The sequence below is a fragment of the Carcharodon carcharias genome, chromosome 7 (genome assembly GCF_017639515.1).
Source record: "Carcharodon carcharias isolate sCarCar2 chromosome 7, sCarCar2.pri, whole genome shotgun sequence".
NCBI classification, from domain to species: domain Eukaryota; kingdom Metazoa; phylum Chordata; class Chondrichthyes; order Lamniformes; family Lamnidae; genus Carcharodon; species Carcharodon carcharias.
In genome coordinates this window covers 117,530,346-117,547,687 of record NC_054473.1, presented here as the reverse complement: position 1 = coordinate 117,547,687, position 17,342 = coordinate 117,530,346, and the positions used below count along the sequence as shown (strand labels likewise).

The following is a 17,342-nucleotide window of genomic DNA, read 5'->3' as shown; positions in this document are numbered from 1 at the left end:
TTCATGATTTCAGCCTGTGATTCTAACCTCCTCCAGGCCTAAAACCCCCAGCCCCCAAATACCTCATTTCTCTGAGCTTGCCCTTTTTTACAACAACTGTACTACCCCTTCTCACATTCTTGCCACTTCATGTTAGCAGCCATGCCATCAGCAGTCTAAGCCAATGCTCTATAATTTCCTACACACCTCCCTCCCCTCCTTTAAGACTTCTTAGACCAAAGTCACACAACCCAAATTCCTTCCTTTGCTCAGCATCAATTCTTTTTCCGAAGTACTTTGGGATATCTTTTCGACGTTAATGGTGATATATCAACCTAAATTAGTGTTAGTAACTAATTACTGATGAGGCATTATCATCCGTGATGTGGTGGGGGGAGTTGGGGGGCAGGGGAAAGGTGGGAGAGAGAAGAGAAAAAGGAAGAAAGGGAAGTAAGCAATGGGTCCAAGTCGCTCAGAGGATACATCTGTGAAGGAAGTTCAAACCAAATCAAACCTTTGCTTCAGATCTGGTAATTCAACACTTGAGCTACAGCATTCAAGAGCACTGTTTTTGATTAACTTTCATAGCTCACTAATGGAAACTGGAAGGACACCCATAATTGAAAACTGGGACTCTTCCCATGCAGTTAAAAATAATGCTGCAAGCCAATACCCTACTGCATGAGGTAGCTCTGACTGGATAAGCAGCAATATGTTCACCAATGCTTTACTGGTCAGGTACGCAGTCTTAACTGATTGAAAAATAGTACCCCTGCAAATGCTCAACCTAAGTAAGGACTCTTGCCAATCAGTACATGGCTTAATTAATGGGGGTATTTCCCAATTGGAAAAGACCATACACAGATTATTGACCCAGCGGAAACTCGCCTGCAGATTTTTCAAACATGGTTTAGAGATTAAACGAAGTTGTCTTTCCATTTCAGATGACCAGCTGATTAAAAAGAAAACCCGTCCAATAGCAGCAATTGGCAAACAATCTTTATAAGCTTCAGTTAATTGTATTTATTTTGTATTGCATTACAAAAGCAATGAGAAACACTGCTGGCACATGCCTTCCAAAACAACACAAAAGCAACTCATGTTATTGTTTTACAATGATTGTAATATACCAGCAATCAATCTACATTTTAATCATAAATGCTGACTTTTTGAGATGTTCTCTTTGATTCGCAATATTTTGAATTATTCCTAACTATATGAATAAGTGTTACATCTAAATGATTATACCTTCTAATGTAATTCCCCCAGGCACTGGAGAACAGATAGGCATATACAGTGGCATACTTAGAGTTCTTGAATAACATAGTCCAAAATAAAACTAATCTTGGAGAACCAACTATTTGCCATCAGTTTCAGCAAATCATTAAGCCAACTCCGGCAACAAATAACTTCAGCTGAAAATGATCAGCCCTTCAAGGATTCACTTTCACACCAACTACTTCCTCAGTATACTGTTGCCATTACAGTGCTCAATTTAGCACAGCTATACTCCGGCCATATAAAACCTGACAAACTGAACTGCATGTGCATTTTCCTGGAATAGCTAATGAACCTAAAATAGCAAGGAGTAGGGAAAGGCCAATTAGCCCACAAATCTGTTTCTCCTGCACACTTATCACCCTACACAATCATTGACTATCCTACTTTCTTAATCTTCTGCTTAGATATTCCCTAATCACCAATGGTAATTTAAAAGTCTTAAATATTTAATAAAGTCCAACATTCAACCTTGAACAATTGTTCTTCACAACTAATATCCTTCCCCCAGCACTACAGGAACTATTCTATCTACACGCTTTTTAATTGTATTACTTTATACTTAACCATAAACTTTCAATTCTGTCCTCTAAATATTAGAATTATGCAGCACAAAAATTGGACATTTGATTCGTTTCTCCTATAACATCTCTGAAAGAGCTATATATTCCAATTCTCCAGGCCCTTTATTTAAAAAAAAAGCTGTTTAAGAAAAGTCTAGAATCTCAGTTTGATTAAAAAAAAACAGCTTCATCAACTTGTTCCACTACTTCTAAAGATTTGAGTGCCTGAATCATTATCTCTGTTTCTCTGGTGTATTGGACTTCTCCTTATCCTTCCTTCCAAAATGTAACACCCTGCTTTAAATTTCATCAGGCACCCATTTGCCCAATTCAGCAAATTCTGTTGAAGGGTCATGAGGACTCGAAACGTCAACTCTTTTCTTCTCCGCCAATGCTGCCAGACCTGCTGAGTTCTTCCAGGTAATTCTGTTTTTGTTCAGCAAATTATCCATGTCTTTCTGAGGTCATTTAGTCAAAGCTCACCATCATACTTCCTATTGTTTTCCAAGCCTTCTGAAAATTTCGACATTATGTCCCCTATACCCATGTGCAGACCATTCATGTACCTTGAAAAGAGCAATGGTCCCAGCACATACCCCTAGGTTCAATTTTTTTTTATATCCTACCAGTCCAAAATACTCAATGCTTCCTTTAAAATAACTTCCTACACATACTGTCATGTAATGTAACTTAATTTTAAGTCTAAAATGTGGCAACTTATGAAATACCCTTTAAATTCCATATACTCAACATGCTCCAATACTTCCTCAAAATAATTAATAAATTTGCCTAGATTTCATTCGAAGAATCTTTTCAGTACATCGTATATTCTGGTGAGGGGTGAGGCAAGTTCATCCGGTCTTAATTGCTGCTTGTTAATATTCAACCCAATTCCTCTAGTTTAGCAATCTCAGCCCAAGTCAGACAAATAACCTTCATGTTAGGGTTAACAACTAATTTTCTCAATATTTTAAAGAACTGTATCACACCTACCAATCTTTATGCTCATGCAAACAAGTTTGGGCCCAATAACCTCCACTCAACTTGAGATTTAGAAACATTCTTTCCTTCCTCTGATCCCCGTCTGGTGCAACAATTATATTTTTAAAGTTGGATAACAAAGCCTTGCTTCACAAATAATCTGTATAATTTCTGAATAACTTGTTTGAGATCTAATCAAAATCCTAGTGTTTGTTTCGGTAGCTGATTAAATCTTCAGATTGGAAGTTTAGTGAGCAATTATAATTCCTTTCATATATTTTTCCACTAGACATTTCTTCAAATACACATTTATTATTCCAATTTTAATTCCTTACATTATATGTTGGCACTAAATCCATAAACCATCCTCAAACCTTCTACTTAATTTATGTAAACTCCTTAAATGCTGTTTACCTATTTTCCTTGCACTCTAGTGTCTAAGTCTGCGTTTTCAGAAGGAAAGAGAATACACAACTGACCGTCAGATAATTAAAAGCTCTGCCAAACCGCAAATTTTAATCACTTTTTAATCATTTTTCTTCCCACTACCAACTCGATAGATTATCTGTAGTAATTATACACTGTTTTTGTTGGAACATGCTGCACACAAATTGGCTGCAGTGTTTCTTACATTATAACAGTGACTATTCAGTACTTCGTTGACCATAAAACTCTGAGACATTGAGTCAGAAAGGTGTTATACAAATGCAAATATAACTGGCTAGTAATATCATTCATTGGTTCTCTGCTTCTGACATCCAATTTGGGATTAAATCTAGATAATTAAGATGAATATCTAATAGTAGATCTCATTAATTCTATGAAATCTTTTTTAAAAATTTAAAATGTGAAACTTAAAAAAATGACTTCTATTAAATATCTCCTGAAAGTAAATAGCCAATAGATAGTCCTTGATGCCCAGTACAGTTATCTATTTAAGGAATTTCAGATTAGGGAAGATGTCTATTGCTTCTAAATCAACATTGTGTCCTGCTCATAGAATATGCTATCCAAGTGAGCATTCGTATTATCCCAAAGAATGTTCTTGTGCTTTCCCAGTTCAGGTCAAGCCATTGATCTGTAACTCCCATGATCAACACTTTATCACCTGCTCCTTCAGTGCAGTGCCTTTGGCAAGCAAGTTATTACAATTATTAACCAGAATCACAAGGATTCTAGGATGGATACAACATTGGTCCACACCTTGCAAACTGGAAAAATACCTCCGAACTGGAGCACCGGTAGAGAAAGAATGAGGTATTCACTGAGTTCACACCAATCACACTTAATAGACATCACTGAATAAATCCTCCGTCCACATGCAGCATGACGTAGCCCAGGAAAGTCCCAGGTTCAATGGCTGATCTATAAATTAGCTGAACTTGGCTGGCCAAGTGGCAAAGGACATTAAGATTTGTATATTAACCCACAGGCAAAAGGAAAAAGAAGCCAGGGGCTCAAATCATATGCATCTCTGTTGAAGGTACATACGTATAGGCATGAGGTAAGACAGAGCCAAGCTTGGTTTTGATAGCTATTTGACTACTATTACTACTTAGGTATAAATAACTATCCCCAAATAGGCAGGGTAGTGAAATATCTTAAGAATGAATCATCACATTCATGTGTGGAAGGAGAAAAAAAACTAATATCCAAATTTATTAAATGTGCATAGTAGCAAAACCAACTTACCACTTATAGGTCTAGCTTGGTTTGAAAAACCATCTTAAACTAATAGAGCTGAAATGTTTATTTGGCTGCCTCTTGTCAAAATCTGCAAATCATGGTTGTAGCTGAGAATAACTCTTCAACATTCAAACTCAGAATTATTACAACACAGGAAGTGGCATTTGGCCAATCAAACCCATGCTGGCTCTCAACAGAGCAACCCAGTCCCATTTGCCTGCTCTGCTCTATCCCCAGAGGCCTGCAAGTTTCCCTTAAGTATCCATCCAATTTCCTTTTTGAAATCATTGATCACCTCCACTCCCACCAACCTCGTAGGCAGCAAGTTCCAGGTCATGACCAGTTGCTATGTAAACAAGTTCTTCCTCATATTCACCCCCCAATCTCTCCCCAAAACCTTATATATGCACCCCCTACTCCTTCAACGACCAATAGGATCAGATTTATGCCTTATCGAAACCTGTCAATCTTGTACACCTACATCAGGTCTCCCCTCAATGTCCTTCACTCCAAGGGGAATAAGTTCAGCTTTTCCAACCTAACTTTGTAGCTCGTTCCCTCATCCCTGGAACTATTCTGGTAAATCTTCTCTGCACCCTCTCAAGGGCTTTCATATCCTTCCTAAAATGTGATAATCAGAACAGGACACAGTACTCTGATTGTGGCCTATATTGCCTTTGCCTATCCCTTCTGCCAAAATGTATCACCTCATAATTCCCTGTAGTAAATTCCATCTGCAACTTGTCTGCCCATTCTCCTGACCTCCTCTTAGTCAATTGGTATCATCCTCACTGAGTGGTACATGTCTAAGTCATTAGCAAACTTTGAAAATTTTATGCTGCATTCTAACATCCAAGTCATTTATATACATCGAAAAAGCAATGGTACTAGCAGAGACCTTTAATGACTATATATATTAAATGCGTCAAAAGTTTGGAATGAATTCATGTAACATCCCATTGTTTCTTTCTTAAAAGTTATATAATAATTTAGAAGAGCATTTAATTGCTCATCACAATGCAAGAACCTAAGGGCATAACATGCAGGAACAGGAATAGACCATATGGCCCCTTCAGCCTGCTCTGCCATTCAATAAGATCATGGTTGATCTGATCTTGACCCCAACTCTGTCTGTTCCCCAATACCCTTGACTTTGCTATGCTTCAAGAATCTGTCCACTTCAGCTCTGAATATATTCAATGACCCAACCTCCACAGCTCTCCAGGATAGAGAATTTCAAAGATCCACAACCTGAGAGAAGAAATTCTTCCTCATCTTCTAATCACTCAAATCAAGTCTTTTTGTCTGGCAGGCAGATGGTAAATGCCAAGCTGCTCAAAACCCAAAGCGGAATTTGAAATCAACTGGTGCAACTGTTATGCAATTTGTATATATATTTTGAGGTACATGCCTTGAATAGGACCACCAAATTTTATAAGTTTCTTACAAAACTAAATTAAACCTTTATTAATAGAATAAATTATTTTAAGTTTACGACATAGATCTACAAATTACTATAACAACTTCTAAATCCCCTAGTTAATCTAACTCGTAGTTACACTTTCATCAAGGCAACAGTAAGACACAGACTTTAAAAGACTCAGGCAAAGTAACACACAATACCCTGAATAGTTGAATTCAAAGTGGGTTTTTCTCAGTTTCAGTTCTTTGTAGATAGCAGCTTGAGGCTTAGATGCTGGAGGACTTTCACACTTGTTAGGTCTTAGAATTCCCATCATATACACAGCCTTCTCTCCTTTATACATATTTTCCCCTTGGAATGCAAATTTCCATTGTTTTACTGTGTCTTTGGACTTTACCTCTCTAATAATAAAAATCTATCATAGTACCAATTTTACCAGTAATCTGCTTCTTAACTTCTCCTGCCTAGGTGTAACATTTCACCCCCTCTTCAAAGTAGTCTGGTTTTATTTAAAAATGCAAATGACCCCTTCACACCTCACATCCTAAAACTTCATCCATGTTTACTTACTTAACATTTCAAACCTAGCTTATCTTCTGATACATCAAAGCCTTCAGCCCAGCTGCCTTTAATTCAATTAAGTTCCACACACGCACACAGGCAGCCTATTACTCTACTTTACAATAAATTCCAATAACATTATGAAAATTATTATATCTTCTTGACATCCCCTTTGCTTTTAAAAAATGAAATGTTGTAATTTAAAAAGCCAGCTTCATTTTCTGAACCCATCTTACATTACCTCCTATACTTATTACACTATTACATTACTAGATGCATGCATTAACGTAATATATATACAAATCATTGGTATTAACAAAAATCATTCCAGCCCAGTGTCCAGGTTTTAAATGTCCAATTTTCCCTTTAAGTTTCAAACTCTCGACAATGTATCTGCAATCAAATTTTCTTGACCCACCACATGTACAATCTGTAGATTAAATGGCTGCAGCAACAAACTCCATTTGAATAACCTTGCACTTCTGTCTCGAATTTTGTCCAGAAACTTTAAAGGATTGTGATCTGTATAAACAATTGTTTCTGACTAATTATTTGCAACGTAAATTTCAAAATGCTGCAATGCTATCAACAACCCCAAATTCTCCTTTTCGATCACTGAATACCTTCTTTGTACATTCAACTTAGGTGAAAAATACCCTATTGCTTTTTTCAATTCCAATGTTATCGTCTCGTAATGGTACAGCCCCAAAGCCTATGTCGCTTGCGCCAATGGCCCACTTAAATTGCTTGACATAATTGGGTACTCCCAAAACTAGTGTCATGGTTAATACAGTTTTCAAACTATCAAATGCCTTCTGACATTCCTGTGTCCATTGAAGCTTCTTGTTCTTTCTTAATAATTCTGTCAACGGAGCAACCACACTACTAAAATTTGGTACAAATTTCTGATAAAACCCACTCATGCCCCAGAAATCACAAAGCTTCTCTTTTTGTTGTAGGCACTGGGAAATCCACAATAGCCTTGACATTCGCATCTCTCGGAGCCACTTTACCATGGCCAATGATATGGCCTAGATATGCAACTTGCGTTTTTGCAAATTCACTTTTAGCTAAGTTCACCACCAAATTAGCTTCTTGTAATTGAGTAAATAATTCTTCCAGGTGTTGTAATTGCTCCTCCCAGGTCTAACTGAAAACTTCAAGTCGTCAATATACACAGCACAATTGCCCAGACCTGCAATTACTTTGTCAGTCTTTGAAATATTACAGGTGCATTTTTCATACCAAACAGCATGACTTTAAACTGATATAGTCCATCTGGCAACACTAAAGCCAATATCTTCTTTGCTCTCTCCAATAACGGTACTTGCCAATATCCTGTTAGAAGTCAATCTTTGTGATACATTTTGATTGTCCTACTTTCTCAATACAATCTTCCAAACGTGGTGTAGGATATGAATCCACTTTTGTCACTGCATTCACCTTTCAGTCTGTGTTTCATCCAGTTTCAGTACCAGTACAATAGGTGAACTCCAGTTACTGCAACTAGACTATCAATATGAAGCATGAATTCAATTTCTTTCTGCACTTGTGATAACTTTGCAGATATAATCTATAAGATTGCTGAACTTATCAAAGATGAAACCTGTACAGACACATTTGTCCTTCCCAGCTTATTTCCACAAATATCTTTGTGAGACAATAATAGCTTCCCCAAATCACTTTGACCCTTGTCTGGAAGGTAACTCAATCTTACATTTAAATTTTCAGATACCCCCTCATTATCCAATTTGATTAGAGGAAAATTAATTTCAGAATCCTGCATTAATTCTTCTTTCTTTCTCTTATGGATCACCACTTGTACCTCCTTTTTGTCCTCTTCCCCGCCAAAGAACTTTTTAAGCATATTTACAATCAACAGCTTACCACCCTGAGTCAAAAGGGGCTTTGGAAAGATGGCATCAAACTTTAAAAACTATGATGAGGTCATATAGCCAGGATTATATACAGGATTGGGATATTCTCGTTATTTGCTATTAGAGACACTCCTAACGCATCGACTGGTTTTCGTCCTTTTGAACTAGTTTATGGTCATAAGGTGAGAGGATCACTGAAATTGATTCTTGAGAAATTGGTGGGTCAAAATTCTTTCTTCAATCTGGAGTATTTATTAAATAATCGACTTCGCTCAATTTCTTTTCAATCCTTTAAGGCTCACCAAGCCTTGCCTTAAACAAATCACCCAGTATTGGTAACTGAGCTAGTACTTTCTCCCCAGCATCAAAACTACGAGCTGTATCTTTCCTGTCTGTCTTCACTTTCATCACTTGCTGTGATATCTTTAAATGTTTCCTAGTCAACTCACATGCTCTGTCCAATCTCTCTCTGAAGTTTAATACATAATCCAGGGCAGTAGTTTCTGAATTTTGACCCACCAATTTCTCATGACTCAATTTCAGTGATCCTCTCACCTTATAACCATAAACTAGTTCAAAAGGACGAAAACCAGTCGATTCACTAGGAGCGTCTCTAATAGCAAATAACGAGAATGGAATTCCCTTATCCCAAACCTGTATATAATCCTGGCTATATGACCTCATCTTATTTTTAAAGTTTGATGCCATCTTTCCAAAGCCCCTTTTGACTCAGGGTGGTAAGCTGTTGATTTAAACTGTTTTATCCCCAAACTGTTCATTACTTCCTTAAACAGCTGTGACATGAAAGTTGAACTCTGATCTGATTGTATTTCTTTAGGTAAACCATGTCTTATAAAAGTTTAGTCAATTCTTCCACAGTTTTCTTTGTTGTAATATTTCTCAAAGGTATTGCTTCAGGAAACCTGGTAAACACATCCATTATATAGATAAAAACAAAAAACTGCGGATGCTGGAAATCAAAAACAAAAACAGAATTACCTGGAAAAACTCAGCAGGTCTGGTAGCATCGGCAGAGAAGAAAAGAGTTGACGTTTTGAGTCATCGTGACCTTTCAACAGAACAGTTCTGCTGAAGGGTCACGAGGACTCGAAACGTCAACTCTTTTCTTCTCCGCCGATGCTGCCAGACCTGCTGAGTTTTTCCAGGTAATTCTGTTTTTGAAACACATCCATTATTGTCAGCAAGTACTGATTTCCGCTTTTAGTCTTAGGAGGGGTCCTACATAATCAATCATGACCCTAGAAATTGGTTCTTCAAATGCTGGAATAGGGACTAAAGGTGCCAGCTTAATCACTGCTTGTGGTTTCGCTATCACCTGTTTTGTGAGACATATCCTACAGAATGTGACTCCATCCCTTTGCAACCCAGGCCAATAAAAATGTTTTTGTATTTTTGCCCGTGTCTAGTTCCTAAATGTCCCCCAATTGCAATTTCACGAACAATTCTCAGTCTGATTTTTATATCCAAATGGCATCCAACAATCTGATGCACCTCCCCTCTAGCTTTCATTTGCTGAAACATGATAAGGCCTACAATTTATAATTAAAACATTACCCTTAAGGTAATAACATTCTGGAATACATTTTGTCTGTTTCTGAGTAAGCTGTCTGATATAACTTTTATCTGCGTATCCTTTTTCTGTAACTCCATTAATTGTCTTGAGTTAAAGACCTCAGCTGCATTGTCTTCCAGTCTTTCTTCATGAACAACCTTATCAAATACTGTCAAGTAATTAGACTTCCACACCTTCCCTCTGCCTTTGAACTTCCTGTTCTTCTAGTTTCAACCTATGAGACTGTGATCTAGTTATCAGACAATTTCGAAACATTCCAGGATGCTCTCTGCAACACTTCCATTGAAAACAGGCTGCCCAACTACCATAGGCATCACCCACATCTGTGATCCAGTTATATCATTACCCAAAACAAACTGAACCCCTGCAATGGGCAATCTTTCCACTATTCCAACAATCTCTTCATCTGTCTTCCACTTACTCTTTAAACATACCTTCCACAAGGGAATAGGTTTATCATCACCTGCTCCTGCAATACTCCATCTGAACAACAAATGTCACTATCCCATAACATTAAGGATTGACTAGCCCCCATCTCTTAAAATTTTAAGATCTTTACCTGCTCCACCCTGTACACATGGAAAGATTTCCCCTTCACACACACAATCTTTAAACATTTCTGCAACCTGCTCCTCAGAATTCTGAGTAAATTGTGAACATATTCTCACTTCTTTACCTGTCACTGATTTTTCCTGTTTTACCTGTAGACAAACCAATGTTTTTTCCTGTGCCTGAACCTCAAAACCCACAGTGCGTTTACTTCCAGAACTTTTCTGTACTCCAATAATTCCAACAGATTTTCCCTGCAATTTCCAACATACTGGCTTTGTGTGTCCAACTTTATTACAATGAAAACACCTCAATTTTCAAACGTCACTTTCGCCCTCAGCACCTTCCTTTTTATATTGAAAAGGACTTCCTGGGAATTTCCACCTACTCCTTTTCTTCCCCGACTACCCACCTTCCTTTCACCTTCTCACTTTGTATCCTTTCCTGATTTAAAAGGGCGACGATAAAAAGGTTTTCGATCATCAACTATCTCTGCTGTTTGTCTTACCCTTTGAACCCTCTGTTCCTTCACATGAGTTCCCACTACTGAAGGAATTGAATTCTTTAAATTATTCCAAAAGAATTACCTAAGAGCTGCACATGCTGTCTCTATTTATCCACGTCAAAATTACCTCGTTTTACTCTCTCAAACTCAGTATAAGTTTACCCAAGCTGTTGTCGCAAATTCCTAAATTTCTGCCTGTAAGCCTCAAGAACCAACTAATATGCACTCAAAGTAAGCTTTTTTTTTACCACATCATAGTTCACTGACATTTCTTCTCACAGTGAAGTATAAACATCATGTGGAAAAACTCAGCAGGTCTGGCAGCATCGGCGGAGAAGAAAAGAGTTGACGTTTCGAGTCCTCATGACCCTTCAACAGTTCTGTCGAAGGGTCATGAGGACTCGAAACGTCAACTCTTTTCTTCTCCGCCGATGCTGCCAGACCTGCTGAGTTTTTCCAGGTAATTCTGTTTTTGTTTTGGATTTCCAGCATCCGCAGTTTTTTTGTTTTTATAAACATCATGTGTTCAACCCACCAACCTGGATTGGAACAACAAAGTCCTGTTTTCCTGTGGCCATTTCATCTGTTTAGCTATCTTCTCAAATGAAATAAAGAATGCTTCAACATCTCTTTCCTTAAACTTTGGAAGAGCTTGTAAAAATCTAAACATCTCCCCACTGGGTTTTAGGTTAAAGGTTTTTTCATCATCAGAACTTACCTCAGAATCTTGGATCTCTTTTTTTTAAACTTCCAGCCTTTAAAGCTAGTATTCCCTTTCTCATTCTCTCTTTCCTCCTTTTCTAACCTCGCCATTTCTAACTCCCTTTCCTGTTTTCTTTCTCTCTCCTGCCTTTCTGCCTCTTCCCTTTGAAATGCTCTTTTTCTCTGTCTTTTTCTGCTGCCTCTATTTCAAGTTTCTTTTCCAGTTCCTTTGCTTCTTCAAGTTCAAGATTCTTTGTTTCTAACTGAAGTCTCACTACCTCCAGCTGGGACTCATTGGTGTCAGGTATCACTTCCAAATCTAAATCCTGTGCTATACCTTCAATTATGTTTGATTTCCTTACCCCTGCAGGTAATCCCAATTGTAAGTTATCTGCCAATTCCACTAACAACTTTATTTACGTTTTGTAAACCAGCCAAAGTTATAACTTCAACTCCCAGAAAAGTCTTGGCAAGTGCCAAAGCCATATTGCAGTCTCACCACTTAAAAACTCACACCAACTTTAGCTCCTTGTACTCGTAACCTTAAGACTCACCAACTCCAAACCAATCAAGGAATTTCAAATATGTCCTGCAAAAAGCCCCCAATTTCTGTTATGGTAGGTGGACGATAAATGCCAACTTGCTGAAATTCCAAAGAGAAACCTGAAACAACTGCCGCAACTATTTTGCAATTTGTATATGTTTTGAGATGCATGCCTTGAATTCAGTGCCTTGAATAAGACCGAGTCATAGAGGTCTACAGCACAGAAAAAGGCCCTTCGGCCCATCTAGTCTGCACCGGTCAAACAAGTACCTAACTATTCTAATCCCATTTTCCAGCACTAGACCCATAGCCTTCTATGCCATGGCATCGCAAGTGCACATCCAAATATTTCTTAAATGTTATGAGGTTTTCTGCCTCTATCACCCTTTCAGGCCATGAGTTCCAGATTTCCACCACCCTCTGGGTGAAAAAATTCTTCCTCACATCCCTTCTAAACATCCTGCCCCTTACCTTAAATCTATGCACCCTGGTTATTGATCCCTCCACCCTATCTATGCCCCTCATAATTTTATACACCTCAATTATGTCCCCTCTCAATCTCCTCTGCTCCAGGGAAAATAACCGCAGTCTATCCAATCTCTCCTCATAACTAAACCTCTCTAGCCCAGGCAACATCCTAGTGAATCTCTGAACTCTCTCTATTGCAATCACATCCTTCCTATAATGCGGATTCCAGAACTGCACAAAATACTCTAGCTGTTGCCTAACCAGCATTTTAAACAATTCCAGCATAATCTCCCCGCTCTTATATTCTATGCCTTGGCTAACAAAGGCAAGTATCCCATATGCCTTCTTAACCACCTTATGTACCTGTCCTGCTACCTTAAGGGACAGGTGGGCATGCACACCAAGGTCCCTCTGATCCTCAGTACTTCCCAGAATCCTACCATTCATTGTGTATTCCTGTGCCTCGTTTGTCCTGTCCAAGTGCATCACCTCACACTTATCCAGATTAAATTCCATTTGCCATTGATCAGCCCATCTGACCAGCCTGTCTATATTCTCCTGTAATCTAAGGCTATCCCCCTCATTATTTACCACCCCACCAATTTTCGTATCATCCGCGAATTTACTGATCAATCCTCCTAGATTCAAGTCTAAATCGTTTATATATACCACAAGCAGCAAGGGACCCAACACTAATCCCTGTGGAACACCACTGGACACAGGGTCTTATAAAGTTTCTTACAAAACTAAATTAAACCTTTATTAATAGAAAAAATTATTTTAAGTACATAGATTTACAAATTACTATAAGAACTTCTAAATCCCCTAGTTAATCTAACTCATAGTTACACTTTCATTAAGGGAACAGTAAGACACAAACTTTAAAAGACTCAGGCAAAATAACACACAATACCCCAAATAGTCGAATTCAAAGTGGGTTTTTCTCAGTTTCAGTTCTTTGTAGACAGCAGCTTGAGGCTTAGATGCTGGAAGATTTTCACACCTGTTAGGTCTTAGAATTCCTGCCCTTACACACAGCCTTCTCTCCTTTATACATATTTTCCCCTTGGAATGCAAATTTCCATTGCTTTACTATGTCTTTGGACTTTACCTCTCTAATAATAAAAATCTATCATAGTACCAATTTTACCAGTAGTCTTTGGGAAAATAAACACACTTTAACTTCTCCTGGCTAGGTGTAACATTTTGCCCCCTCTTTTGAATTCAAGGTAGTCTGGTTAATTTAGAAATGCAAACATTCCCTTCACACCTCATATTCTAAACCAGTTCTGTCGAAGGGTCATGGGGACTCGAAACTCTTTTCTTCTCTGCCGATGCTGCCAGACCTGCTGAGTTTTTCCAGGTAATTCTGTTTTTGTTTTTTTTATTCTAAAACTTTGTCCATGTTTACCTACTTAACATTTCAAACCTAGCTTATCTTCTGATACAAAGCCTTCAGACCAGTTGCCTTTAATTCAATTAAGTTCCACACACACACATACAGACATAGACACAGACTCCACTATTACTCTGCTTTACAATAAATTCCACTAACATTATGAAAATTACTATAGCTTCCTGACATGTTACAGTATATTTCACCAATTTCCCTGAACATTTAGTCCTTAACCTGAAACCGTTCCAACATAATACACAGAATACTTGAAACCTTGGTCACACTTCAAGTGTGGGGCACCTTTTGAAACTTAAATGGACATAAATGAACCCAAATTGAATGACAAAATGGGTCTCAGTTTTTACTGAATCAAACCTTGTGCACAGCAAGTTTATAAAAGTCAATAAGGCGTATTTGTTTCGAAAGATAATGCTAAATGCCCCTTGCATTATTCATTTAGGCAATTTAAGGAGGTTGATATGCAGGTTGTTTTAAAGCAAAATCCTGTCTTAATGACATCTAAAGGTCAACAAAATACAAACAAATACTCCAAGTGCCAATAATCAAAACATTTCCCAGTTAATTATGACCCGAACGTTCAGAAACACAAACCAGTGACAATAAAAACAATGCGTTTTTCCGTTATTAGTTCCCATATTTAAAATTCTTCATCGAAAAAGCGTTTTTTTGTTACTATTTAACCACACATCAAGTTTTTCGGAGAAATCCAAAAGAAACAACTCCTCTTCCTTATAAAGTAAATAGTTCCCTCCCTTAAAAACACGGGGCTTGGTCAGAAAGTCCTCTCATTGTACAGACTTCCATGAATGAAGCGGGACAAACACTTACCCAAACACACCAACCATCTGACACCAAGTACCAGGCCATCTCCAACGCCAGACTGTGGCCATCGGTCCACTCAGGTCGGTTCGTTGATCCCAGGTCGCCTTCACCATGATCCAGAGGCCCGTGTTGAGCAACGTTTGCCCCACTCTCCCGGCCGCTGCTGCCGTCGCTTGGTGTGGCAGCGCCGAGGTCGAGCGGCTGCTGGGTGGCAATGCTGGGCTCTTGGCCCGGTGGCAGGCTGAGGTGCGAGTAGGCGCTGAAGAGGCTGGCGGCCAGCAGCGCTGCACTCAGGGCCGTGTAGGTCCGTAGGCTGGGCCAGGGGAAGCGCTCCAAGAAAAGCAGCGGCATGACAGGGCCGAACTGGCTAAGCGGTGCACTGCCGTTATCCCAGTGACCAGGCGCGCACACGGCCGCGAGATTCCCGTTAACTCTCGTCCGCCCGAAGTTTTCCCGTTCTTCCTCGAACTGCTGACTCTCCAGCAATACCGGTGACGTCGCCAGGGAGGGGGAAGAAGAGGGGCGGGATGTCTGGGTACAACCGGAAGTGACTATATGAAACGTCATACTAACTCCTCTTCTCCGCCGATGCTGCCAGACCTGCTGAGTTTTTCCAGGTAATTGTTTTTGTTATGAAACGTCATCACCTGAAGGGTGCGCACCATGCTGTCATGGAGATGGTTTCCATGGTTACCGAGTCAGGTAGTCATGCTTGGGGTCATCAATCCAGCTCGTTGAAAGAGGCTACTAACAAAAATACTGGTTGCACTTGGATTTCCAGCATTCGCAGTGTTTTGCTTTTATTAGACTGGTTGCACTTGATACTCTTGTGGTAAATCACCGAGTTACAGAAATGACCCATTATATGCTAAAGCAGTTATTAAAAGTTTAATTTATAATTGCTGGTAGCCTCAGCTCACCTGCTACTGAAACCCTCATCCATCTCTGTTACCTCCAGATTTGACTATTCCAATGCTCTCTCAGATAGCTTATCATCTACCACCCTTCCATAAACGTGAGCTTATCCAAAATTCTGCTACCCACTTGCACCAAGTTCCGTTCACTCAGCACCTATATGCTCCCCGGCCTACATTGCTTGTTTGAAGAGCAAGTTGGAATGTGGCTGCGCATCTTATGTTCCCTGGCCTCCCAGCCCGAGTTCCTTTTCAATCCCAGCTCAAGCTCGAGACTTCTTTTCTACTAGGACCATGTCTCCCATTTCCCAATTCCTCATTGGCCTGAGAACATTGCTGCCTCCCAGGCCCAGGCTTGAGTTCCTCTCTTTCTTGAATGAAAAGGAAATTGAAGAGAGAGAGGGATATGGAGGAAATGGTTGAGTTACAGAAAGATTCAGCAAGAACAGCAGAAAAAAAGAATCAGACAAGCAAAGAGATGGAGGAGTGGGTTTTTTACAACTGACATCCTAGTAAAAAGAATGGCGTGCAGCAGCTACGCACCAACACATGCTTCTAACCGCTGTTCCCTTCATAACGTCCAGTTCACGAGTAACTGCTCCACAAAAGTTCTTGGCATTCATCAACCATCGTGAACTCACAGCGTGGAGTGTGGCTCTTCGAGCACACCTGCAGCAAATTAAGAGGTTGCAGCACCCATTTAAGGGGACATGTTGGTTTGGACAGGAGCAATTAAATTCAGCCAAAAAATTTTTTCAGTGAGTGTATGGAGCATCACTGAAGCAAATACTGCTTTCACAGATGCTGCTGTAGTGCTGCTATTTCAGGATATGGGCAAAAAAAGGTTAGTCCTTTTCAGTCTTGCATTACAGCATCTCTACACAAGCAGTGCTGAATGCCTGGGTGAAGGTGCTACGAAAGTTGGAAGATGTCTCCAATATTTAAGGACATGGCAGCAGACGTAAACAACATTTGACAACCTGAGAAAATATGCCAAGATAAGGCCACACACTACTTTTATCAAATAGATAGGCAAAGTATAAATATCACATGGCATTTTATTACAGCGCATTACACATTTACTCTGCCCATTGAAAGCACACAGACAATTTATAGCTCTTTCAATGACTAACATACACAGCCATTCAACAGAAGGGCACAATTTCCAGCTGCAAATGACTACAGGAATTCTTGTCATCATTATATTTTAAAGGTATGCACCCAAATAATCCTTCCACCAATCAAATCATGTGGCATGATGCATGTACTCAAGGAAATACAAAATGCACATTGGGGCATTTGGATATCACTGTCTGTGCTTCTGCCACTTACCAAAAATTACTTTTTCCTACAGAACATAGTCTCAGCAGGAAGCATATCCACATTAGGGGTGGAACCTGAAATTTGAGGCTCCTGAATGCCTTTGAAGAACCAACATTCAAAAATATCTGTACTATGGGGATAGAGGGGGAAGGGAAA

At 39.2% G+C, this 17,342-nt stretch overlaps 1 protein-coding gene across 3 annotated transcripts in view; it reads right to left on the bottom strand.

Annotated features, from left to right (window-relative positions):
* The window catches only part of amfra (autocrine motility factor receptor a), a 71,761-nt gene extending 56,308 nt beyond the window's left edge, over positions 1–15,453 (bottom strand). For all 3 annotated transcript variants that reach the window (XM_041191484.1, XM_041191485.1, XM_041191486.1), the window contains exon 1: positions 14,956–15,453. In XM_041191484.1, coding sequence (XP_041047418.1) covers positions 14,956–15,300 — 345 coding nt within the window. In that variant the 5' untranslated portion in view covers positions 15,301–15,453. The remainder of the gene's footprint in view (positions 1–14,955) is intronic.
* Positions 15,454–17,342: the final 1,889 nt, after the last annotated feature.